General features: G+C 44.9%; 1 protein-coding gene across 38 annotated transcripts in view; it reads left to right on the top strand.

Moving 5' to 3' along the window:
- Nucleotides 1-27,576, top strand: part of LOC147020161 (CUB and sushi domain-containing protein 3-like) — a 1,491,173-nt gene that overhangs the window by 760,668 nt on the left and 702,929 nt on the right. For all 38 annotated transcript variants that reach the window (XR_015061662.1, XM_085895237.1, XM_085895221.1 and 35 more), the window contains 2 exons: nucleotides 20,196-20,308; nucleotides 21,755-21,829. Coding sequence is in view for 37 of the 38 variants with exons in the window: in XM_085895237.1 (XP_085751363.1) it covers nucleotides 20,196-20,308; nucleotides 21,755-21,829 (188 nt within the window). In the remaining variant the exon portion in view is untranslated. The remainder of the gene's footprint in view (nucleotides 1-20,195; nucleotides 20,309-21,754; nucleotides 21,830-27,576) is intronic.

The following is a 27,576-nucleotide window of genomic DNA, read 5'->3' as shown; positions in this document are numbered from 1 at the left end:
GTGTGAGGAAATCTGTGCATGTGTGCGAGCGAAAAGATGAGTATATCGCCGGTGCGCTGCATGATTAGCATGGATCGTGAGGAGGTTGGATGAATGTGTATTGGGGGGGGGGCATGCATTTTAAGCAGGCCTTTACCAGGTAGATAGCAAGGGTTTTAATTTCTAAATGCTTCCATCCAGTTTTATATCGAACATGGCGGTTAAAAATAAAACGTTATTGTTTGGGTGCGTTTTATCGCCCCGGTAATGCCCTGGTATGCTGCCTACCCTCCCATTATGTTTCCTCCCCCCTTCCCCTCACACTTCCTTCCCTTGCCCTTATGCTTCCTTCCATTCTCCTCACTCTGCCTTCCTCTTTCCTCATGCTGCCTTCCTCTTTCCTCACACTGCCTTCCTTTTGCCTCACACTGCCTTCCTCTTGTCTTATGCTGCCTTCCTCTCTCCTCACGCTGCCTTCCTCTCACCTCACGCTGCCGTCCTCTCCCCTCACGCTGCCGTCCTCTCCCCTCACGCTGCCTTCCTCTCCCCTCACATCTCACTGCCTTCCCTTTCCTCCCCCTCACTGCTTTCCCTTCTCCTCTCCACATGCTATCCTCTTCCCAAATCCCCTCCACCACCATACAACTCTGCGGAGGTCAAGGAGAGGAAGGAGTGTCACAGAATGTGCGAATTGGACAAATGAAAGGCTTCTTTTTTCTGTTTTTTTTTTTCGCAGTCTGAACTGCTTCTTGGATTAATTCTGCAATTTGTCTCAGGTTATGAGATTCTAGAGCTTACCGTATGTGTCAAAATTAATTAAAGGCATGAACACCACCATGGGTTTTTTAAATATTGAAGGAAAACGCCCTTCCTTCCCTTCCCATCCCCCATCCCTTATGTTTACCTCCTCCCAAACGCCTTCCACCCCTACGGATGTCTCTGGGTGGTGTCCCGGCGTTGTTTCATATGACCCATTTGAGCGTGCTGTTTTAACGTACCCAATTTTGTTCAACAATGTACTGATGCCAGCATAAGGGGACCATCCCCTTCCCACCCCCCCGCTTTCCCTCAATTCCCCTGATCAGATGCATATCCAAAACACCCCCTTCCCTACCCCATTCTCTTTGCTCCCTTCCCCCTCCTGCAGTGTATAGCGACGTATGTTGAGGCCTCACTCTTCCCCCCTTCCTCGCTCCCCTCCCTCCTCACTCCACCCTTCCTACCTCCCACCCCCTGCCGTCTTAATATTTCCATCAGCAAAGCAATGGGTGTATTTGCTCATGTGTATGTATATTTATGTAAAAAAAAAAAAATATATATATATATATATATATCTTCTTCTTCTTCTTTCAGCTGCTCCCGGTAGGGGTCGCCACAGCGGATCATCCGTATGATCCGCATTGTGATTTGGCACATGTTTTATGCTGGATGCCCTTCCTGACGCAACCCTGGTCGCCTCTTACGACACCGGGATATGGTACACCTATTTTAACCGGGGTATACACTGGCCCAGTATACTGGTACGCATTTCGCCGACCTCGGAAGGATGACAGGCTGAGTCAACCCCCTGGTGTATTAATTCAGTGGCCCAACGGGGATTGAACTCAGGACCTCTTGGATCCCAAGCCGCTGCCCTAACCACTGCGCCAACACCAGTAGATATGTATGTATGTATGTATGTATGTATGTATGTATGTATGTATGTATGTATGTATGTATGTATGTATGTATGTATGTATGTATGTATGTATGTATGTATGTATCAAGGAAATCTAACACAGGTGGAGGCCATTCAGCCCATCATGCCTGCGCGAACACCACACCAACCCATCTACACAAGATCCAAGGAAGAAAATGCAAAAAAAAATGTTTTTAATTAATGAAATAAATAATGAATTTTTTTTTTTTGGTATTTTTTTTTCCCCCCTTTTCTTCCCCCCAGGGGAGGGGGCATGGGCTTGGTTAAAAACACACATCAACCACACTCCCCCTTAACAAGACCCCCACCAACAGCACTCCATACACAATAACCCATCAATGCTCAAACTACCTAAAAGTCTTATCAACATCCCCATACCCCTCAATCTACATAACTTCCAGGTACCTATCTAATTCAAATTTAAACTTATCCACTTTTTCTGCTGCCACAACCATTCCAAGGAGGCCATTCCATGCATTAACTACTCTCTGAGTGAAAGTTCCCTGCCTTACTACCGTCTTAACTCTCCTCTTCTTTACTCTCAAGTTATGGCCCCTGGTCCTGTCACTCTGTTGAATAATATGTTGAATTATAATTCATCTGCACATATTTTATCGACACCTTTCATTATTTTACACATCTCTAGCATATCTCCTCATAACCGCTTCCTTTCTCGTGAATAAAGCCCTGTCTCCTTAAGCCGCTCCTCATAGCTGAGTCAAGCTAGGCCCAGAATCAATCGAGTTGCCCTGCGCTGAACCCGCTCTATGGCATCTATGTCCTTCCTGAATTGTGGTGACCAAAACTGCACACAATATTATAGATGTAGCCCTCACTAAATTCCTGTACAGTGTTAACACCACCTCTTTTGATTTATAATTGATCCCCCTCCGAATACAACCTAAAACCCAATTTTCTTTACTTATAGCTGCTTGGCATTATGCTGCCTGCTTACCTCCCATACCTATTAACACCCCCAGATCCTTCTCCTGTGTGACTTGCTCCAAAATTACTCCTTGCATCCTGTAATCTCTATTTTTATTGTTCTTTCCCATCCTCAACACCTTACACTTGCTCAGGTTAAATTCCATCTGCCAATTATTTGCCCAATCTATACAAGTATCAATACTTTCCTGAATCTGATCACCACCCCCTCTGCTATCCACCTTACCTCCAAGCTTTGTGTCATCTGCAAATTTGGAAAGCTTACTCTTCACCCCACTCTCCAAATCATTGATGTAAATAATGAATAGTAATGATCAGAGTACTGATCCCTGAGGTACCCTGCGACTTGCATCCTCCCAGCAAGTCATCCTCCCATTCACATCCACTCTTTTCTTCCCACCATGAAGCCAGTTTGCAATCCAATGAGCTACCTGACCAGCCACCCCACAAGCCCTCACTTTGGCTAACAACCTCCGATGTGGTACCTTATCAAATACCTCCTGAAAGTCTAGATATCCTATATCCACTGCCTTTCCCTCATCCACCCAATCAGACACTGCCTCATAGAACTCTAAACGATTTCTTAAGTTGGAACTACCTTTGGTAAACCCAAGCTGACAACCTTAAATTTGTTTGTATTTAATTAAATGGTTCCTCATCTGGTCCTCAATAAATGTCTCCAACACCTTCCCCACAACTGAAATCAAACTAACAGGTCTGTAGTTTCCCAATCCTTCTCTGGATCCTTTCTTAAATAATGGTGTTACATTTGCTACTCTCCAATCCTCCGGTACCTGTCCTGACTCCAGTGAGCTTTTGAAAATATCCGTTAACATCTCGCTTACCTGCTCAGCCACCTCCATCAATATGCTCGGTTGCATATTATCTGGACCCGGCGCCTCATCTACTCTTGGATTACCTATCTGTTCCTTTACTTGCTCCACTCCAACCTGGATCTTCTGGAAACGACCTTCCTCACCTCCTCGATAGATACTCTCAGCAATTGCCAATTCTCCTGACTGCTCTTGTTTAAATGTTGAAGAAAAATACCTGTTCAATAAGCCTGCCATCTCACTTTCATCACTCACCACTCTCCCAGTGCTATTCCTCAATGGGTCCACACTGGTCTGAACCTGTTCTTTTCCCTGATATACTTAAAGAAAGCCTTGCTATTATGTTTAATATTCTTAGCCATGTCCTTCTCATACTCCCTTTTGGTACTCTCATACTCGTATTTACACTCTCATGCATATATATATATATATATATATATATATATATATATATATATATATATATATATATACATACATACATACATACATACATACATACATACATACAGGGTGTCCCAAAAGAGTCACCTTGGGATTTAGAAATTAAATAACATTTCTGCTGTTTAATAATTTATGATTTTTTTTTTGTACCAAAATAAAATTTACAAAATGGAGATAAATTTGCTTTATTTATGAAAAACGATGCAGCTTAGATATCCTCCATTTTCGGCTTCGCAGAGACAGGCTCTTTCGAAGCATTTTACATAACAGCGGACAATAACTCTGGCTGCAGCCCTCGAATTTCTGCACAGATGTTGTCCTTGAGCTGCTGAATTGTATGGGGCTTATTGATGTATACACGCTCCTTTAGGTAACCCCAAAGAAAATAATTTGGAGGCGTCAAATCAGGCGAATGTGATGGCCAAGAAATTTCTGAATTTTGCAAAATTATTCGGTCTCCATTCTCTTTGGCTGAGAATAATTGATCGATGCAATTTGAAATAAAATTCCACGATTTTGGTTCTTTGTTCCGTTGTGAATTTTTCCATGGGTAGTTTCCAAATGTTAATCTAAATTCTGAAAAGAAAAGAAAAACAAATCATTAAAAAACAGAAATGTTATTTAATTTCTCAACCCCAGGTGACTTTTGGGGCACCCTGTATGTATGTATATGTATCATATACTCAGGCCAATTCAGGCCTGGTGTAGGTAGCACTCAGGTAGCCTGGTGTTGGCGCAGTGGTAAGGGCAGTGGCTTGGGACCCAAGAGGTCCTGAGTTCAAGCCCCGTTGGGACACTGAATTAATATATGTATGTATATATATATATATATATATATATATATATATATATATATATATATATATATATATGTATATATGTGTATATATATAATGTGTATATATATATATATATATATATATATGTATAAATGTGTATATATATATATATATATATATATATATATATATATATATATATATATATATGTGTGTATGTATATGTATATATATAAATATATATAAAACCAAGTCGAAAACACCAGGGGGTTGACTCAGCATGCCATCCTTCCGAGGTCGGCGAAATGAGCACCAGTTGTACTGGGCCCGGTGTATGCCCCGGTTAGAATAGGTGTACCATATCCCTGTGTGTCGTAAGAGGCGACCAGGATTGCGTCAGGAAGGGCATCCGGCGTAAAAACCTATGCCAAATCATTATGCGGACAACAAAACGAATTTCCATACCCGATCAGTCGAGGCCCGGGTTACCAACGACCGCCACCGGTACCAGTGGTCAGCAGGGTACCAGTGGAAATTGTGCTACTGCTGGGCGAAGGAGGAGAAGGAGACGGGGAAGGCGAGTCCGGAGGCAGTGGGAGAGGGGGAAGGGTAGAAGTGTGGAGGTGAGAGTTGGAACTCTGAATGTTGGGACGATGACTGGCAAAGGGCGAGAGTTGGCTGATATGATGGAGAGAAGAAAGGTGGACATACTGTGTGTACAAGAGACCAAGTGGATGGGGGGTAAGGCGAGGAGCATTGGAGGTGGTTTCAAACTGTTCTACCATGGTGTGGATGGGAGGAGAAATGGTGTCGGGATAATCCTGAAGGAAGATCATGTCAAGAGGGTATTGGAGGTGAGGAGGGTGTCTGACCGAGTGATGAGTGTGAAGTTGGAAATTGAAGGGGTGATGATGAATGGCATCAGTGCATATGCCCCACATATTGGGTGTGAGATGGAGTATAAAGAAGATTTCTGGAGTGAGTTAGATGAAGTGGTGGAGAGTGTATCCAAGGATGAAAGAGTGGTGATTGGAGCAGATTTCAATGGACATGTTGGGGAAGGGAATAAAGAAGATGAGGAGGTGATGGGGAGGTACGGTCTCAACAAGAGAAATGTGGAAGGGCAAATGGTGGTAGAGTTTGCAAAAAGAATGGAAATGGCAGTGGTAAACACGTATTTCAAGAAGAAGGAGGAACACAGGGTGACATACAAGAGTGGAGGAAAGTGCACACAGGTGGATTACATCTTAAGTAGGAGATGCAACCTGAAAGAGATTAGTGATTGTAAGGTTGTGGCAGGGGAGAGTGTAGCTCGACAGCATCGATTGGTGGTCTGTAGGATGACTTTAGAGGTGAGGTTGAGGAAGAGAGTGAGGGCTGAACCAAGGACCAGATGGTGGAAGCTGAAGGAGGAAGACTGTTGCGTGAAATTTAGGGAGGAGGTGAGACAGGATTTTGGATGGTGGTAAAGATGGGTGGGATGATTGGGCAACGACAGCAGAAGTTGTGAGGGAGATAGCTAGGAAGGTACTTGGTGTGACATCTGGACAGAGGAAGGAAGATAAGGAGACTTGGTGGTGGAATGAGGAAGTACAGGAAAGTATAAGGAAGAAGGGGTTGGCGAAAAAGAAGTGGGATAGTCAGAGAGATGATGAAAGTCGGCAGGAGTACAAGGAGTGGTGTCGAAAAGCAAAAAGAGAGGTGGCAAAGGCCAAGGAAAAGGCATATGACGATCTGTATGAGAAATTGGATGCAAAAGAAGGGGAAAAGGATTTATACCGATTGGCAAGGCAGAGGGACCGAGCTGGGAAGGATGTGCTGCAGGTTAGGGTGATAAAGGACGCAAATGGGAATGTGCTGACGAGCGAGGAGAGTGTGTTGAGAAGGTGGATGGAGTACTTTGAGGAGCTGATGAATGAAGAAAATGAGAGAGAGAGAAGGTTGGAAGAGGTGGAGATAGTGAATCTGGAAGTGGGGTGGATCAGTAAGGATGAAGTGAGGACTGCTATGAAGAAGATGAAAAGTGGAAAGGCGGTTGGCCCAGATGGTATACCAGTGGAGGCATGGAAGTGCTTAGGAGAGATGGCAGTGGGGTTGTTCACCAGATTGTTTAATAAAGTCTTGGAAAGTGAGAGGATGCCGGAGGAGTGGAGATTAAGTGGACTGGTTCCGATTTTCAAGAATAAGGGTGATGTGCAGAGCTGTGGAAATTACAGAGGGATAAAGTTGTTAAGCCACACCATGAAGTTGTGGGAAAGAGTAGTGGAAGCTCGGTTGAGAGGAGAGGTGACGATCTGTGAGCAGCAATATGGGTTTATGCCAGGAAAGAGTACCACTGATGCGATGTTTGCTTTGAGAATGTTGATGGAGTAGTATAGGGAAGGCCAGAAAGAGTTACATTGTGTGTTTGTGGATTTAGAGAAAGCTTATGATAGGGTGCCAAGAGAGGAGTTGTGGTATTGTATGAGGAAGTCGGGAGTGTTGGAGAAGTATGTGAGGATCGTGCAGGATATGTATGAGGACAGTGTGACAGCGGTGAGGTGTGCGGTAGGAATGACGGACCGGTTTAAGGTTTAAGGTTATTGCACCAAGGATCGACTCTGAGCCCTTTCCTGTTTGCAATGGTGATGGACAGGTTGACGGACGAGATCAGACTGGAGTCTCCATGGACCATGATGTTCGCGGATGACATCATGATCTGTAGGGAGAGTAGGGAGCAGGCTGAATCGAGCCTTGAGAGGTGGAGGTACGCACTGGAGAGAAGGGGAATGATAGTCAGTAGGAGTAAGACGGAGTACATGTGCGTAAATGAGAGGGAGGGTGGTGGTATGGTGCAGTTGCAAGGAGTTGAGGTGGGGAAGGTGGATTGGTTTAAATACTTGGGATCAACTGTCCAAAGTAACGGAGAGTGTGGGAGAGAAGTGAAAAAGGGAGTGCAGGCAGGATGGAGTGGGTGGAGAAGAGTTGCAGGAGTGATTTGTGACAGAAGGGTAGCTCCAAGAGTGAAGGGGAAAGTATACAAGACGGGGTAGTGAGACCAGCTATGTTGTATGGTTTGGAGGCGGTGGCGCTAACAAAAAGACAGGAAGCAGAGCTGGAGGTGGCAGAGTTAAAGATGCTGCGATTCTCGTTGGGAGTGACGAGGATGGATAGGATAAGAAATGAGTGTATTAGAGGGACAGCGCAGGTAGGACGGTTTGGAGACAAAGTGAGAGAGGCGAGATTGAGATGGTTTGGACATGTGCACAGGAGGGAAACGGAGTATATCGGGAGAAGGATGTTGAAGATGGAGCTGCCAGGCAGGAGGAGAAGAGGAAGGCAAAAGAAGAGGTTCATGGATGCGGTGAGGGCGGACATGCGGGTGGTTGGAGTGTCAATGGAAGATGTGGAGGATAGAGCAAAATGGAGACAGTTGGTCCGCTGTGGCGACCCCTAGCGGGAGCAAGCCGAAAGAGGAAGAAGAAGAAGATATATATATATATATATATATATATATATATATATATATATATATATATATATATGTATATCCTCAAGCTCGTATTGTTCTCCCAGTTATTGGTGTACTGTGTATTTCTTGATATTTTGCTTTATAGTTTTTCTTTTGTATTTTTTGCATTTGTCAGGGCTGTATTTACTGCTGTTTTGGTTTCATTTGTGATTCCTTCTATTCATTGGGGATACCTTTTCTCTGTTGCTGTCTTCAAGTTTGCAATCAAATTGGGTTAGTTAGTCTGTTGAACTTTTCACATACTCAGCCAACCTTCCAGTTATAACTAACTCTCTGCACTTGGTTGAGTTCCATCTCGCCACGATCTCCTCATCTCGACAGGTACATTCTTGGGATGCATTGGTTTTTCTGGAACATTTTGTGTATAATGAGCAGTTTCCTTGATTTGATATCCAGTTTATTGATTTCTGCTTTATTATTCCACAATGGTATTGGAACACGTTGGTTTATGGCTTTGATTTTGTTTCTTGAGAGAGGTGTGTGTGTGTGTGTGTGTGTGTGTGTGTGTGTGTGTGTGTGTGTGTGTGTGTGTGCGTGTGTGTGTGTGTGTGTGTGTGTGTGTGTGTGTGTGTGTGTGTGTGTGTGTGTGTCCAAGCACAGAGCTCTTCTTTCATATAGTTTTGTTTACACATTGATATTATGTAATCTATATACCGCATCAACATTGCAGTTGTAAGCTCTTTCTATTTTATTTCAATAATGGCTTTGGAACAAAGTTATCTCATTTTACCATAACAAGTGAGGGATGCACACTTTCTGTGCAGTATTTGTGGTCACAGAAAATTATGCTTGAAGGCAATATTCACAGCATTTCTCTCAGGCATTGTAGTGCAATTCAGACGATGGACTCGACGAGCACAACAGGGCAGCCTTTTTCACACCTTTGGCTGGCTTTTTGAGCTTGGGCTTGGAGGTGTGCTGTAACGCCGACAGCCTTCGCTTGATAAGCACACCGTTCTGCCTTATAGTTCGACAGATTTTATTCTCCAAGGGACAGAATATGGGATTGTAACGGTTCTATGGATCAGTCAGTAAATGAGTTTTCACTAGTTCGCAGATCTACTGTAATCATATGCACCCAGTGAAGCTCTGCATTGTTATACAAGTAAATGCAAGAGGAGGCCAATAGGCCCATCATGCAGTTAGCTGTCCAAAAAGATTATGAAAGAAATGAAAACAAAGAAAGAACGAGAAGGGCACTCGATGGAACGCACACCTCTGCCACGTAATGCCTGACCCACGAAGACATATTGGGCCCGATACATTTGTGAAATATCATGCGATCCAGTACTATATCGTTTTTGGTCCTATCTCTCAATGGTGAAGAATCACTTTTAAAATGAAATCATTCTCGTATCCAGATGCGGATACGGATCTTCACCAAAAGCTAATCATTTTTTCCTTGTCACTCACCGAACCTGCCCACAAAATTTCATACAGATCCGTTCTCAACTCTTTGAGATATCCTGTACACAAACAAACAAACAAACAAACAAACAGACAGAAAGAGGTGAAAACATAACCTCCTTCACCTTCGGTGGCGGAGGTAAAATTTGCTTTCACGGTGTGCACTCACAGCAGATAATAAAACTGGACATGCAAGAATGTTCAATGATCTGTCTTGTTATCGCTGTGAATGAGATTTTACTTTGTTTATGTTCAACAAGTCTAAAAACCGGATCCTTCACTGGGTGCGCACACTACTTGCTTGCCCAGTTTTATTATCTGCTTTGAGTTCACACAATAAAAACGTTTTTTTTTTTTTTTAATTGTATTTATTATATTTTCAACACTGCTTTGAACTTACTTCCTTAAGCATATAAAATATTCTGGCGAAAGGGAATGTTTGTAAACCTTAATGACCATACAGGTAGCATGCAGCCCTCATGGGATGAGATTACTTCATATTATTTTCTGATCTCCATATTATTTTCTGTCACATGAATTTGAAGTTACTACAAGGATCAGATTGGGTTGCATTTTGTCTCCATCACTGTTTTTATTGATTTTGGACTGGATGTTGCAGAGAAGGAACGGATACCTTCTTGAAACCAAATTTGAACAGCGAGAGGAACTCTGCTTTACAGATGACATCTCTTGATGACACAGTCCTTACATTGTATGCAGGAGAAAGCAAGTAGGCTGCATGAGTAATCTGGTGAAAGTGGGGCTGAAAATTAAGACAGCCAAAACAGAACAGTATAAACATACATGCTACACACACAAACAAGAACATAATGGACAACAATTCATCAACATAATGGAACTGCTGTCAGGTCAGGCCAGATTAGATATGTGACTTGCTACAGCTACCATGTAAACCTGTAGCAACCTGATTCATGGTGGGGTTGTCAGAGATTCAACCGTCTCCCCCACCAGGTTTCCTGGTGAGGAGGGTGTACGGATATCCGGGACACCCAGCAGAATTAAAAACAAAGCCTGTCAAACGGCAGAGGAACTCCAAGTGAGCCAACGGTCATCCATATCTATTGCCCAACTGTTTCTGCAGACGTCCTCCTGCAGTTTGGTTACTGTTGTTTTAAGGAGGTTGGTGGCAGGATTAGCACTCTGGCTACCGTAAAACACTTCATTCCACAAAACGTACCACACAGAAATCTGAAAACCCACTCCGTGGGAGTACCTCCTGTGCAGCTGCTCTCCTCAGGGCAACCCACCGGATGACAGGATCGGGACAAAGACTTCGGAACCCCCACTATTTTACGAGAGGAGGAAAACCACAAGGGTAACCTTCCCGGGTAAGATTGTGGTTGTGTGTGTCGGGGTGGTGCTGAGGTGTCGTCCACCAGACGGCGGTCTCCTTGGGTTAACCTGATGCGGTCTCTTCAGGTGAGTGCCTGGAATAGCCCATCCCGAAGAGAGGATGATCATCTGTCTCTGTTAACATCTGACCTCAGGCATTTGGACTTCGGTATTGCAGCACTCTCTGATGTTCGGAGACCGGATAGTGGTGAGATCATGGCAGGTGGTTACATCTAATATTGGTCTGGTTGTTCTGATGGCTACCATGCCCAAGGAGTTGCTGAAGCCATGTCCAATAAGCTGACACCAATGATAATTAAGGTAACACCGGTCAGCGAGCGTATTATCAGACAAAGGATTTGTCAGTCCTTGGGTGTCATTTCCCTGGTCTCTGTATTCGCTCCGACTGAGGCGAGTGATCTCACCATGAAGGATGCATTCCATGCCACGCTCGAGTCTGTGGTTGATCAGTGCCCCAGACGAGATACACTTCTAGTCTTGGGTGATTTCCATGCATCGACTGGAACTGATAGGGATGGTTATAAGACATGTGTTGGTACCCATGGGTCTGGACTGTGAACCTGAATAACACTAAGTTCCTTGACTTTGCAAGAAGTCGTGGACTTAGGGTAGCTGGTTCATGGTTTTAGCGCACACAGGCTCTTCACTGGACTTGGTATTCCAACGCTGGTGGTGTGGCAAAGGAGATTGACCACGTGCTCGTTGATAGCCACTGGAGGATGATCCAGAACTGCAGGGTCTTCCAGAGTGCTACGTTCCTCAATACTGACCACAGGCTTGTTGTCGCAACTCTGAAGTTGCAGCTTAAATCCAGGAGAATGGTACCATCCCAGCCTCGGCTGTTAGTGAGGCCCTCTGTGCCGTAATTGTTAATTTGGTCCGGCGCGGCTTTGGTAACTTCCGCTTGGTTACGCCGGATCCGAGTCGGTGATAGCGACTCGGTTCGGACAAAGTCGGCCGAGGGTGTGGCTTCCCCATTAGTTAGACGGCGTGGGTACTTAGGTAAATTGGAATTAGACAAGTGGACCCTACCTCACGCCGTCAAAATATTGGCGACCACAGTCCTTTCAGTGACCCGTCGACTCCGGAGTTATCCGGGTTGACTACCTTTTAGTTCTGGGTGTTCGGTGGGAGACGGCCCGACTGCTCCATCTGGCGGTCGTTCCTCGCCACCGACCCCTGGCCCACAATATTGGAACTCACCGAAGGGCGAAGAATAGTTTTATCTCTCAAAGGATACTGGATACCATTGACCAGGGTCGCAGAGCCAGGCTGAATGGCAGAGCTAAGCTGTTCAGGCAGCTGAGGCGTAAAACTGTACGTGCGCTCAGGGTGGACAATGAGGCCTATGTGCGAGGAATCTGTGATTGGGTAGAGCATCACCTGTGACCAAGTGATTCTCTTCCTGGTTACAGATGGTGATACCATCTCTGACTTATTTCCAGTTGTTACTGGAGTTTGTCAGGAGTGTGTTCTTGCCCCCACACTTTTCAGCACTTCTTTGGACTGGATTCTGGGGAGGATGTCGGAGAGATCAAGCAGCGGTGCATCGTTTGGGAATGTCAAGATCTCTGACCTTGATTTCGCAGATAATGCAGTCATCTTGTGCTGAATGAGGAGTCAGAGCCGCTGGGATTATGGGTTTCCTGGGTCAAAACTAAAATCCAGGCTTTCAATGACATATTGGATGCTGCTATCTTGTCTATTCCTGTTTGTGGTGAGGATCTTGAGGTTGTGGAGAGAGATTCACTTACCTCGGCAGTGATATTCATGTCTCTGCTGGCTGTTAGCCAGAGGTCAATAGACGTCTGGGTCTGGCCTGGGGTGTCATGGATTCACTGGATCATGGGGTGTGGCACTGCCGGTACCTGTGCAGGAGGATGCAAGTCCGAGTCTTCAGGTCCTTGGTGTTTCCAGTCTTGCTCTCTGGATGTGAGACTTGGACTCTGACCTGGGATCTGAGATGGTGACTTAATTCCTTTGGAACGAGGTTCTCTTCGGATAATCCTTGGTTACCACTGGTTGGACTTTGTGTCCAACTTGTGGTTGCTGAGTGAGACTCAAATGAGATTTGTTGCCAGCATAGTCTGTGAGAGTCAGCTGCAGCTGTATGGACATGTGGCTCGTTTTCCTGCTGCTGACTCTACTCACCAGATTCTCTCAGTGAGGGAACCTCTTGAGTGGATGAGATCAACGGGCCGACCACATGCCTTGTGGTTACAGCAGGTTGATCTGCATCTAAGGAGATGGGGATGGGCCAGGCATCTGCCGAGGGGATGGCCAGACAAAGGCCCCTGGAGTACCGGAGGAAAGTGGGTGCACATGCTCCCATATCTGACCTGACCTGAATTCATCAATTGGAGAAGTTGACAAGTTTATGTATCTGGGGTCCATGGTTACCATAATAGGAGGGGGATATGCAGATATACTTCAACAGATACAAAAGGCAAGGGGGTATGAGACCAGGAAATGTGGAAATGAAATAAGTAAACCACCAAAACTAAGCTGAGGATCTTTGACAGCAATGTGAAGTCAGTCCTCCGATTTGGATGTGAATCTTGGAAAATCAACAAAGAAATTGTATGCAAACTGGAGTCTTTCATCTGCAGCAGCCATCATAAAATCTTGATATTCTTCTGGCCTGACATGGCCAGTAGGAAAGAGGTTGAAAGGCTAACAAGAAGGGAATACATCATCGATGAGATCAAAATTTGGAGGTGGAGATGAATTGGCCACGTGTTGCTGCATGGAAGACCAAGATGTACCGCAAATATCAATATGCTGGGCACCTGATGGGAAGAGAAGGGTTGTTCGGTCAAGAGAGACCTGGTGACGTACCATGGAGAAGGGCATGAAAGGAATGAAGGTCACCTGGAATAAAATTGGAACGTGGGCCCAAGGCTGACAAAAGTTGCAATGTTCATAAGAAGCTCCATTTGCCAGGCAGCAAAATTGGATAATAAGCAAGTATGCAATTGAACTGCCATTTTGGTTAAAGGTCCTGAATGTTCCTAATTAGGCAACGTGTTCAACTCGTAAAGGGATTTGTTATTTTGCCAAAGTGCCATCCAATGGTCAACTTTTGTAAAATCAAGTATGGAATTATTTTTTTTATCAGTGAAGGTAAGCATTTGGGCTGGCCAGTTTTATATTCTTTCAGAAAGATGACTGACTATATGATGAAATAAATTGAATGCAAATTTGCTGAACTCAAACTCAGACCCTGAGGACATGAGCATGCTAACAATGGGCCGTCTTGTGGCCCAAATGTTGGAGATTTAATTAAGGAACGGATTGAGAACCGTTTGAATAACTTCAAGTTAATTAAAGGTAGTCAGCACAGATTTACCAAGGGGATATTATGTTTAACAAATTTATTAGAGTTGTATGAATGAGTTTCTGATTGGGGAGATGAGGGAAGTGCAGTGGATGTCCTGTATCTAATTTCAGTGGATGTGTACATTTGATAAGGTACCACGTAGGAGGTTGTTTGCTAAGGTGAGGGCTTGTCGAGTGGTTGGTTTGTTCGCTAACTGAATTGGAAACTGGCTTTGCGATATGAAGCAAAGAGTGACTGTGAGTGGGAGACTATCTGGCTGGGAAGATGTAAGGCGTGGGGTACCTCAGGGATGAGTACGAGGACCATTAATATTCACTAACAAATACCGAAAGAGAAGGGGGATAAAGAGGTCAGAGAGAGAGAGGGGTGGGGGGTTTATGAGAAAGAAGGAGGAGGGGGGAAAGGAGGATGGAGAAAGGAGGGAGAGGGGTGGTAGGGAGAGAGAGGCAGAGGGATGGGGGAGAGGGAGAGAGGTGGGGGAGGGAGGAAAGAAATAGAGATAGACTGGTGAAAGAGCAAATAAGACCAAAGTTAACCTTGTGGTGATATTTATTTAACTCCCTTGGGATCTTTGACTGATCGAGGGTTAAACATGACCATCACTGCTGCACCTCAACGCAGAGCACCATCTCCTGTGTGTTTTGTATTTTACGGTGATGGCCCCACTTCATACAAGAGCAACAATACTTTCAAAGGCTTGAGCTGTGTCCTCCTGAACCAGATTGTACAGACAACCGACTGAAGTACAACACAATGACTGGGAGATTGTGTGTACGGGAAGGCAGACAGCAGTCATTGCTGCTGTTTGCTTCTGGTGTTGTTTCTTGCTGTTGAGGAGTCACATTTTCTGATCACAATTGAGCGCAGTGTTTGACTTTTTTCTTTTTTAATGCTTGTAAAGCTTCAAGATAGACAATGTTGCATGTTTTTTCATGTGGTGCCAAGATGAAGCAGACTTTTTTTTTGTATCCCTTGTCGAGGCTCGTATGAGAGCTAACACACAACGCACAGCAAGGGGAGCATGAGACAAGAGGGGTGGGAGTGGGAAGGACAAAACAGTGGGGAACAGAGACACGAGGAGATCTGTGGAAGGGAGAGGGATGTGGCAGGGAACACAGCGAATACAAGATGGACATTACAGGGTCTTTCAGGAAGGAAAGCAGGGAATTTGAAGGAGGTGGGCTTGGGATGGATTAACGGGGGTAGAAAAGATCGAGGATTTGGATGGGGGATGATAAGAGGTGGTGGTGAACAGTTGTTTTGAAGGCCTGGAGGGAAGAATAGGATTGAATAGATTGAGGGAGTAGATTCCAAAGGCGGGAAAAAAAGAGGAATGAAAGAGTGAAGGTGAGCAGTGATTCGTGATTTGGTAGTTTTAGCAGAAGGGGGTTGTTGGCGGACCTTGAGCGCCCTACGGAAATATGGTTGGGACAAATCGCAGACAGAGCAGGGGGAGGGGGGGCGAGACCGGAGAGTAGACGGTAGAAGACAGAAAGACGACCGACCTGCCTGCGGTGAGAGAGTGAGAGGCCCAAAGACTCAGTCTCATCGCAGGAGATACCAATGATCCTAAATGCCTTGGTTTCCACAGCATGAAGCCAAGAATGGTGAGGACAGGAGCACCATTCCAGAGCGGAGAGCAGTACTCCATCATGCTGTGGATGAAAGCTTTGTTTGTGGTCAGAGGCTCAGGTGGGCCGAGGAAGTACTTTGCATGATGGTGGATTCCCATTCAGCGACTGGCTTTGGAGGCCAGGTTGGAAATGTGGCTTTCTCAGGAAAGGTCATGGCAGATAGTGAGACCCAAAAGCTTGAATGAAAGGACTTCTTCCAGAGGATTGTTGAGAAAGTGTATGGGGGGGGGGGAGGTGGGTTTCCAAACGGTCCTTTCGGAGAGACATCGTGAGAGTGTGAGATTTGTCAGGATTGAAAGACATGTTCCACGTGTTGGACCAGTTTGTGATTTTATCCAGATTTGCAAAGAGCATAGAAGCTGCTGCTTGCCAGTCTGAGGGATGACAGATGGTACGGCAGACAGTGGAGTCATCAGCAAAGAGATAAAGACGATTACTCAGAGAATCGGAGAGATCATTGATGAAAACCAGAAAAAGAACAGGGCCCAGAACGCTACCTTGAGGAACTCCAGCCTGGACAAGAAGTGTAGACGAGAGAACACTATTTAAGGCTACACGTTGGCTGTGACAGAGACGTCTTGAGGGAGTGAAGTTTCTGTTTGGCAGATTATGTCTGGTTTGTCAGTGAAACATAAACACACATGACTTTGAGTCGGTCAAAATGGCCGACTTAGTAAATTTCCTCAAAAATCTTCTTCTCCAGACCCACCAGTCAGAATGCTACCAAATTTGGGTTTCAACATTAGGCCATGGTAGGGATGTTAAATTGTGAAGATCATGCCAATCATGTGACTGTAAGTGTGTCAAAATGGCTGACTTGGTCAATTTTTATGAAAATCGCATAAATTCCTTCAAAAATCTTCTTCTTCAGAGCCACCAGTCAGAATCCTACCAAATTTGGCTCACAACATGAGGACATGGTCCTAATGTTAAATTGCGGAGTCCATGCTGAGAACATGACCAGAAATGTGTCAAAATGGTGGTGGTGCAAATTCCTTCCAAAATCTTCTTCTCGAGCCACCTGTCAAGATGCCAACAAATTTGGGTTGCAACATTGTGATCGGGTCGGGATGTAATTATATTGTGGAAGTCATGCGGATCACGTGACCGGAAGTGTGTCAAAATGGCTGACTTCGGTAACTTTTGGGAAAATCGCATTAATTCCTTTGAAAACCTTCTTCTCCAGACCTACCCATCAGAATGCCACCACATTTGAGTAACAACATTAGGACAGGGTGGTGATGTTAAATTGTGGAGGTCATGCCGATCACATGACCGGAAACGTTTCTAAAAATTTTTTTTGAAAATTGTGTAAATTCCGACAAAAATCTTCCTCACGAGACCCACGAGTCAGAATCCTACCAAATTTGGGTTATAACATTAGGCCAGGACCCAGAGAAACTGCAGGTCCGGTGGTCCTATTTTTATAGATACTTGCACAGTGGAGTTCTGAGTAGGTTTTGCAAATTTGTAGCATTGCAGATAACGTCTATAGTAGAGAGGATGATGATCAGATTCAGGAAAGTCTAGATACTTTCATAGATTGGGCAAAAAGATTGTCAGATGCAATTTAACGTAGATACATGTAAGGTGATGAAGATGGGTAAGAATAATGGAAATTGGGATTACATGATGCAAAGGGCAGCCTTGAAGCATGTCACATCGGAGAAGGATCTGGGGGCAGTAATATTTTTGGGGGTGAAGCAAACAGCACAGTGCCAGGTAGCTATAGGTAATCTCTTGAAGGCTTTTAGGTTTTATTCGTAGGTGAACAAATTATAAATCAAAAGATGTATTGTAAACACTGTACAATAATTTCGTTCGGACTCATGTAGAATATTGTTAAGTTCTGGTCACCACATCTGAGGAGGGAAATGTCATCGAGATTCTAGATTGATTTTGGGGCGACAACAGACACAATTATGAGGAACGGCTGAAGGAGACAGGATTTTGTACATTATAATTAATGGAGTGATTTTGAGGGGATTCGATTGAGATGTTTAAGACAATGAAGGATATCGACAAAATAAGTGCCAAAATACACAAGGATAGGACCGGGGACCTGAGCCTGAAAGTAACGAAGAGAGTCGAGACGTTAGAAAGGTAGGGGTCTTTCAATCAGAGTCGTTAACGCGTGGAATGATCTCTCCACAAAGGTGGTCGCAGCAGAAAAAGTAAATATGTTAAAATTGGAATTAGATAGTTACTGAGATCCGTTGGTGATGGAAGGATACAGGCTATTGGAATATAGGCAGGACTTGTAGGTAGCTTGAATATGGATGAGTGATGGTTTCTGGGGTTGGCGCATCACAGGCATGATGGGCCGATTGGCCTCCTCCTGCATCAAGTTTCCTTGTAATTTAGATTAGTTTAGACTCCAACATTGTTTACACAGTACAATCAGAGGTATTGAACCTTTAGCTGATAATACTTATTGCTGTAATATTTAAAGCAGTTCACTTAATCAGGCAATTAAGTCAACAATGGAACAATGTGCAGGTACCCAGTGGATATTCCTTCCCTGAGCATTTTCCACTTGGAATCATTGCGGATGGAAGCAGCAAATTATCTGCAGTTTCCCCAGTAAATGAGTGGCACGAAGTTTTCACAGAAGCAAAGTGCTGTTCTCAACAAAGGCCTTTCAGCTGTGCCAGAATTGACACATTATACCTTACGTGGAATACTGGAGTGTAGTGGGGATGTGTAGCTTGGTGTTGGCTTAGCGGTGAGGGTGGTGGCTTGGGATCCTCGGGTCAGGTCCTGAGTTTGATCCACATTGGTCGCGGAGTTAAGACCAGGGGCGTTGACTCAGCCTGTCATCCTTCTGAGGTTGGCGAAATGAGCACCAGTGTCCTGGTAATAGGGGCACTGTAACAGTGGCATAGCTACGCCGCGAACCAATAATGCAACCAGCAGCCAAAAAGGCTGTACGTGAAGGGAACTGGAGATGTTCTTGTGTTGTCACTGCATTCAAATGGATTTAACTGCATGATACCTGCTGCTTTAAGAATAAGAGATGTTGCCATCTGCACCTGTTGAGTTTTTTTACTGTTTCATTTGCACTCACCTTCATATCACACTCAGTCCTCGGCTGTAATGTTTTGGCTGTTCCTTTGCTTTCATTCGTGCGTGGCAGTCATATGATAAGGTCTTGTTCAAAGGTTCGCAGCTCGGGACCATCCTGCCGGTGGCTGGATCCTCGACACACTGCAGTTTATTTTCTGTGCCCTTAGAGCTCTGCCCACCAACGCATGCATTTCCACTGGGCGGTGTGTCAAGTAGATTTGCTGTTTTTTTGTTTTTTACAACACAATAACATGCAAAGCGATTGATTGAACCATGGCAACTGGCACGCACGAGCAAATAATATACTAATGTTCGGGTTGTGCGATCGATGGTGAGATGAGTGCCAGCAAATTGTTTCTAACCTTCAGAGGCCAACAGCGGTTTTGGGGAAAGAGAACAATGGTTATTCCTGCTAGTTTGAGCCATTTTATTCCAACTCTTGTAACCCCAGGTCAAAAAACCAGTAAAGACCAGTAGCTTACTGGTCAATGGTACCAGTTGAAAACCAGTAGCCAACTGGTACCAGTAAAGCCAGTTGGTTTCTTACTGGTTTTAATATGGAAATTGGAATAGAGTGATATATTACCAGTTGAAATACATGTATTTAACTAACTGGTATCAACTGGGACCAGTACATTGCAACTGGTATCAACTGGGAGAGCAGTACATTGCAACTGGTATCAACTGGAACCAGTAAGACTTTAACTGGTACAAATATGAGCTACTGGTTTTTTCAACTGGGAAATTGGAATTCTGACTGAATTTAACTGGTACCAGTTGAAACCAATAGAGACCAGTTAAAGACCAATTAGAACCAATAGAGACCAGTTGGAAATGTGTACTGGTTTTAACTGGTTTTTCGACCTGGGACACTCCGAACATCACATATTTTACTGAGCCTTCTTGCACAGCCATGTCGGCCATGATCCCAGCGGTAAATCTTTACATTCAGTTGACTAGTTGCAGCTGCCTGTTGTTCTTAAATAATGTCATTTAATACGCGGTCCCTCCTAATGATCAGATTCATCCACACCTTCGCTAATAAGCATCTTCCTGGCAAACATTCAGTAGATGTACAGCCTGGGGCTGCACTTTGTCTCGTACATTCAGTTGCAAGGTGTAGACATTTACTGCACATTGATCCCTATCCTTTAATTCATATCCTACGTTTGAACCCTTGGCAGGTTTTCTGGAACCGTTCTTCCTGCGCCCTTGGTCAGCACCCGCAACTGGCTCACACTGCGATTTGTCTCTGACAGCAACGATCAGCTCAGAGGTTTCAGCACACAGTACCAAGGTATATCAGCACCTTCGCTGCTGCATGCTAATTTTACAGCCCTTGATGAAGCCAGTGGTCCTTCAGCCATTCTTGATACTTTTCAGTGCAGTATGGTGGAGCACATTGTGGAAATGATTGCCCTCCCCATTTGTGTTTTGCTTTCTTGCCTTGTACAACTTAAGGATGTCTTACGGTTCTTGCAGAATCTTGTCAAGTCGATGGAGCTTACCTAATCACGTTTGACCTCCAAGCTTAACATTATTCTCAAGTCGAGAGGCCTTATCAAATGTCAGACCTGGAGGTCTTATTAACTCTGCCAGGTCTTGTATATATAAACTGTCATGTCTTCGCCTTGCATAACAAAAAGCCTTTTACCTCCACCGCCGAAGGTCGGTGGAGCTTATGTTTTCACCTGTCTGTCTCTCTGTTTGTGTGTCTGTGAATAGGATATCTCAGGATATAACAAGTTGCGGATGGATTCGGACGAAATTCGACGGACAGATATTGGGTTTGTGACGCGAACAAAATGATTAGATTTTGGTGATGATCTGGATCCAGATACTACAGTTTTAAAAGTGATTCTTCACCATTGAGGGTTGGGGCTAAAAACGACACAGAGCATGATGTTTCAAAAAGTTATGAACGGGTTATGACACAACTAGGTGGATGAGTTGGTTAGGCGACAAGAACAAGTCGATTACATGATGGTTAAGGTCTAGATCCAGATCTGGCCCGTCACTGGGATACAAAACAACAAGTCTAAAATGACAATTTAAGTCTCCAAGCCTCAAACAAATATTAGGTCTCCAGACCTAAAATAAGCGTTGGTGCATCGGCCTTGCGATAGCAGCGCTTGGCCTACCAGCCAAGGAGATGTGTGTCAAGCCTGCAGGCCTGTTTCTCTCTCTCTGTCCTAATTATATGAAACAGATCAATGTCATTATCATGCAGAGACCATACCTTGCTCTGACAGTTTCCCACTTATCTGCTCAGAATCAAATTGACTCCTTTGGTTGTACTCGGGAAAAAGCTCAAGTGTTGGAAAACATGTAATGTAAAACGATGAAACTTTTGGTCCAGGGGAACAATTCATTTTTAATCTCGAATTTTTTTCATATCTCAAGGTTGCAGAACCTGGTAGGAGTAAAAGAAGCATTTAGGGGGAAATGGTTGTACAATGACTTTAGCATTTTAGCTGATGGATTTTGAGGGTTGTATTTAAATTAGCATATTGATGCCTCCTCGTTGGAAAGAAGCTCAAGGCATCCATTTAAACGTAATTACATTGCAGCTCTATTCCCATAAATTAACCTGTCCCACGTTGTTTAGAACCTCTAATTATTCTTCACAACCTTTTGAAACTGCAATAATGACTTCCTTATTTGTACCGCTTGTCTTGTGACTCTGTGGGGGCCTTTGTCTGTCTCATTGAAAGTACTTCTGTGTGTGTTTCTCACATTTCAGTGAAGCGTGCTGTGGACCTCAAAACAAAAGAAGGAAAGCACACAGCCACCAAGGAAAGACCAAAGTTTTCATTCCGTGAGTATGATGAAGTCACATGCCTTTTTACCTCCGCTATCGAACGTGAAGGAGGTTATGTTTTCTCCGCTCTCTGTCTGTTTGTTTGTTAATTGTCGGAATCCTTCGGATTTCAAAAATTATGTTGGTCGGTTGTGTGTGTCATTTGTCTGTTTGTTTTGTTTGCTTGTGTGCAAAGGATATCTCAAAAAGTTGTGGACGGATTGGGATGAAATTTGGTGGACAGGTTGGGTGTGTGGCAAGGACGAAATGATTTGATTTTGGTGAAGATCCGAATCTGGAGCTGGATACGAGAGTTATTTAATTTTTCTCACTGATTCTTCACCATTGAGAGAGTCTGGTGTTGGCCTAGTGGTTAGGGTGGTGGCTTGGAATCCTAGGGTACTGAGTTCAAGCCCCTTTGGCCACTGAATTAAAAATTGACACCAGGAGGTTGACTCAGCCTGTCATTCTTCCGATGTCGGCAAAATGAGTACCAGTGTACTGGTAAGGGGGACACTGCATCAGCGGCATAGCCGCGTCCCAACCAATGATGCAACCAGCAGCCACAGGCTGCAGTCGATAGAAAGAGAGACCATTGAGAGATAGGGCCAAAAACGATACAAAGAATGATATTTGAAAAATGTATCGGGCCCGATATCTTCTCATGGATCAAGCATTGCATGGCGGAAGTATGCGCTCTACCAAGTGCCCTTCTCGTCAAATGTGTGATTATTATGATTTTATTACCTCCGTCGCCCAATGTGGAACGAGGTTATGTTTTTACCAACGTTGTTTGTTTGTCTGTCTGTCTGTCTTTGAGTAGGATATCTCAAAAAAGTTATGGATAGATTGAGATGAAACTTGGTGGACAGGTTGGGTGTGTGACAAGGATGGAATGATTAGATGTTGGTGAAGTCCCAAATTCGGATGCGAGAATTTTTATTTATTTGTCGAGTGATTGTTCACCATCGAGAGATAGGGCCAAGAACGTGATATTGAATGATATCTCAAAACGTTGTGGATGAGTTGGGAAGATGACAAAAACAAGCCAATTTGATTTTGTAAGAGGCCGAATCTCGTTCCAGATATCATTGGGATACAGAACAGAAACTGTTAGTTTCTCTCTCTCGCGGAGGTATGTGCTCGACCGAGTGCTCGTCTCATCACTCTTGTTGTTGTTATTATTATTCAATGACTTGCAGTTGGTTTGTGAAGATCTTCAAAATGTATTATCAAAGGTGAGTTAAAATTTGCGCAAACGAACGACATGGCATTCAAACCTTAACTTTTGACGAGCTTAACTGCCATGACTTGAAGCACCCAACGGCCTCGACTCTGCCTAATCCAAGATTCCTTCAGCAAGTGTGCAAATGTCTCATTAACATAAAGTCGTCATGCAGCAACACAATTATATAGTTTTATGTTTGCACTGATAAAAGGCTGTGTATGTTTGTATGTATGTATATATATATATATATATATATATATATATATATATATATATATATATATATATAATTATAAATGAACAGGAAATAAAGATTACATGTATATGTTGGAAAAATTACATGCCCAGACCAGGAATCGAACCCAGGTCCTCTGGAAAGCCATACCAGTGCTCTTCCATCGAAGCTATCAATTCCATGACCGCTCCTGTGGTTGGCAGCGAGTGCCCCGGAAGCAGCAGTGGACATGACCACCTCACCGCCATGATATTAAAAACACCTCGTTGCCGCATAAGGGTACGTATGCATCTCCACTCACAGCACGTTTCAGCAACTCCATAACCAGCACATTGTTTTTGCTGGTTATGGAGTTGATGATACGTGTTGTGAGTGGACATGGGAAAGAAGTGGAGCGAGCCCCTGGTCAGAGATTACCAGCAATGTTCGCATTCATGGATGACCTGACATTTTTAGTTTTTCCAAACACTGTCGAGATTCGTGTGAGAACTAACGCATCGAACGTACAACAAGCGGAGAATGAGACGAGGGACGGGAGAGGGAAGGAAAAAAAGCAGTGGGGAACCGAGACATGAGGTGATCTGTGGAAGGGAGAGGGATGAGGAGAGGTACACAGCGTAAACAAGATGGACACTACAGGGACTTTCAGGTCCTTATACAAGAGGGACTTTCAGGTCCTTATACGACAGGGACTTTCAGGAAGGAAAGCAGGGAATTTGAAGGACATTGGTTTGGGGTGGATTAACGGGGATAGAAAAGATCATGGTTTTGGATGGGGGAATATAAGAGATGGTGGTGAACAGCTATGTTGAAGACCTCGAGGGAAGAGTGGGATTGAAGAGAGTGTGGGAGTTTGTTCCAAAGGTGAGGAAAAAAAAGAGGAATGAAAGAATGAAGGTGAGCAGTGATTCTCCTCACATATCGATATTGGTTAAGTCAGCTGATGGAGCAGTCGAGGTACTGGAGCGGTTGGAAAGGTTGATGCGGTGGACAAGGATGGACTTTAAGGCAAGAAAGTCGAGGAGTGTTGTGGTGAGATGAGGGGTGGTGGACCACAGTCACAAGTTTAAACTGGGAGGTGAGGTGGTTCCATCATTGTCGGAGACCCCCGTGAAGAGCTTGGGACGATGATATATGGTGGAATTTAATGATGTGGGAAGGGTGGAGGAGGGAGGAGGTAAGAAGCAAGCTGCTCAGAGGTTTGAGAAGGATTGATGGTTGTGGTTTGCCAGGAAAGTTGAATATATGGTGCTTGAAGTTTGGATTAATGCCACGAGTGTTGTGGCCATCGATGACGTATGATATTGCAATTGGGTATGTAGAGAGAATTTAGGTTTTGGTGAGTGAGTTTGTGAGGAGGTGGTTGGGAGTGCCACGCTGTTTGACTCGTATCGCTTTTTCCCTTAACAACTTCGGTTTCCCTTAACATCAATAACCAAAGAGTATAAGCTGGTGAGGGTGCGGGAGTTCATGATGGTGCAGGATTCAAGTGATCCAGTTGTGAAGAATGCTCTCCCAGAGAAGAAGACATGTCTGAAGTGGAATGAATGCAAGAGCAGAGGTGGATGAAATGGAGGAGTGGTTGCAACAGGAGGAGGTGTTAGGAATGGTACAGCATGGGAAGCATGGCTTGGGGTGGATGAAGCATGATCTATGGGGAAAGGCATGTCTGAAAGAAAGGAGGCAGATGGTGGAGAGAGAGGTGAGAGGAAAGGAGGGAGAGAGGAGGTATGTGAAGGTAGTTGGACAGGCACAGCAAGGTGCTTGGACTCGGTGAGAGTGTGTGCAGGCAAGGACATTGAAATGGCAAGGGATTTGGAGGATGCAGCCAACTGTTGAATTTCCTATTGCAGGCTACGTATGATGTCCTTCCATCGCCAGCAAACTTAGGGGTATGAGGGTTGTTGCAGGAGGAGAGCTGCTCTTGGTGTGGAGGTCGTGGAACAATGAAGCATGCACTGAATGCATGCTCAGTAGCACTGGCAGTTGGATGATATAGGTGGCGGCACGATCAATTACTGGTAGTGGTAGTGGAGATGGTGAAACAAGAGGGAATCAGATTGAGAAAGAGGGGAGCGGAGAAGGAGGAGGAGTCCCATGGGAGAGAGGTGGTGTTTGGAAAAGAAGGCCAGGTGGTAAGAGGTGGAAGTAAGAGGAGGTGAAAGGCGGCAAGTGGTCTGCCAAATGCATGTGATTGGCAGGTGGTGGCAGACCTAAAGCCACAGATTATATTCTCGGAGGAGATCTGCGTGACAAGTTTTCAGCCTGACATTGTTATCTGGTCAGGCACAACAAGGCATGCCATCTTTGGGGAATTATCAGTACCTTTGGAAGAGAATATGGAGGAGGTGCATGAGAGGAAGAGAGGAAAGTAAGGTGAGTTAGAAGCGGAGTGTTGGGAGAAGGGTTGGCGAGTTTCTTTCAGCCATTAGAGGTGGGGTGAAGATGGTATATTGGCAATTCCTTCTTTGCATTTTTTGCTTGACTCGGTGTGTGTGGAACAGAAAGGAGGAGGATGCGTGAGAGAGTGATCCAGGTGGCCTTGAATGGCTCACTTTGGAATTGGAGGAAGCTTATGGAGGCAGGTTGAATGGTGTAGGTTGAGATTGATTGGGTGGTGTTTTTTTTTTTAGCCCGAAAAGGTGTCGTGATATGGAAAGATGTGGGAATGGTCCTTTGTCTGTGGGCAGAGGAGAGAGGAGCCAACGGCCTCCTATCGAAGGCATGTGACTTTTCCTTCTATCAAATGGTGGAGGAGCTCCTTGTGAGTCAATGGCCATCCATTTCTCGTGCACAACTGTGTCTGTGGACGTCCTACTGCAGTTGGGTTACTTTTATAAGGAGGTTGGTGGCAGGATTTGCACTCGGGACACCGTAAAACACTTTATTCCACAAAACCAACAAATGCAAAGAAAACGGACATCCCACTCAGTGGGAAAACCTCGTGTACTGCTGCTCTTCGCAGGGCAGCTCATCGGATCATGGGATTGGGGCAAAGCCATCAGGACCCCATTCCTTGATAATGGGAGGAAAAGCATGGGGTAAAATTCCTGGGTGGTGTGTGGCAGAGTGGTGCAGAGATGTCGTCCACCAGACGGTGGTCTCCTTGGGTTAACCTGAGGCTGTCCCTTTGGGTGGGTGCCTGGAATGTCCTATCCTAAGAAAGGATGATCACCTGTCTCTGTTATCATTTGAGCTCAAGCGTTTGGACATTGGTATTGCAGCACTCTCTGAGGTTCGGAGACTGGATAGTGGTGAGATCATGGCGGGTGGTTACACGTACTTTTAGTCTGGTCACTCTAATGGTTACCATGCCCAAGGAGTTGCTGTCGCTGTGTCCAATAGGCCAAGTCCAATGATAATTGAGGTAACATCAGTCAATGAGCGTATTATGAGAAGGAGTCATCACTCCTTGGGTGTCATTTCCCTGGTCTCTGTATATGCTCTGACCAAGGCGAGTGATCTCACCGTGAAGAGCGCATTCTATGCCACGCTCGAGTTTGTGGTTGATCAGTGCCCTAGGCGAGATACTCTTCTCATCTTGGGGGATTTCAATTTCAATCCATGGACTCACCTTCAAGACCACCATCCTTGATGTTGCCGGAAGATGTCTTGGAACTCACTGTAGGGTGAACCATAGTGAAATGTAGGGTGCTGAATGAGGAGTCTGAGCCGCTGGGATTACGGGTTTCCTGGGTCAAGACTAAGATCCAGGCTTTCAATGACATCTTGGATGCTGCTCTCCTGTCTGTAACCGTTTGTGGTGAGGATGTTGAAGTCACGGACAGATTCACTTACCTTGGCAGTGATGTAATGTCTCTGTTGGTTGGGAGCCAGAGATCAACACACGTCTGGGTTGGGCCTGGGGAGTCGTGGATTCACTGGATCATGGGGTGTGTCGCTGCCAGTACCTGTGCGGGAGGATGAAAGTCCGAGTCTTCAGGTCCTTGGTGCTTCCATTCTTGCTCTCTGGATGTGAGACTTGGACTCTGACCAGGGATCTGAGATGGAGACTAAATTCCTTTGGTACCAGGTCTCTTCGGAGAATCCTTGGTTATCACTGGTCGGACTTTGTGTCCAACGAGCGGTTGCTGAGAGAGGCTCAAATGAGATCTGTTCCCTGCATCGTCCATGAGCATCAGCTTTGGCTGTATGGACATGTGGCTCGTTTTCCTGACTATTCCTGTTCACCAGATTCTCTCAGCAAGGGAGCCTCTTGAGTGGAGGAGGCCAATGGGCCGACCACATGCCTCGTAGTTGCAGCAGATTGCTCAGCATCTCAAGGAGACGGGGATGGGCCAG

Source organism: Eptatretus burgeri, chromosome 9, assembly GCF_056783735.1.
Source record: "Eptatretus burgeri isolate ZD-2024b chromosome 9, Ebu_testis_v1, whole genome shotgun sequence".
NCBI classification, from domain to species: domain Eukaryota; kingdom Metazoa; phylum Chordata; class Myxini; order Myxiniformes; family Myxinidae; genus Eptatretus; species Eptatretus burgeri.
The sequence above is the reverse complement of the archived record's forward strand: the minus strand, read 5'-3'. Positions and strand labels throughout refer to the sequence as shown.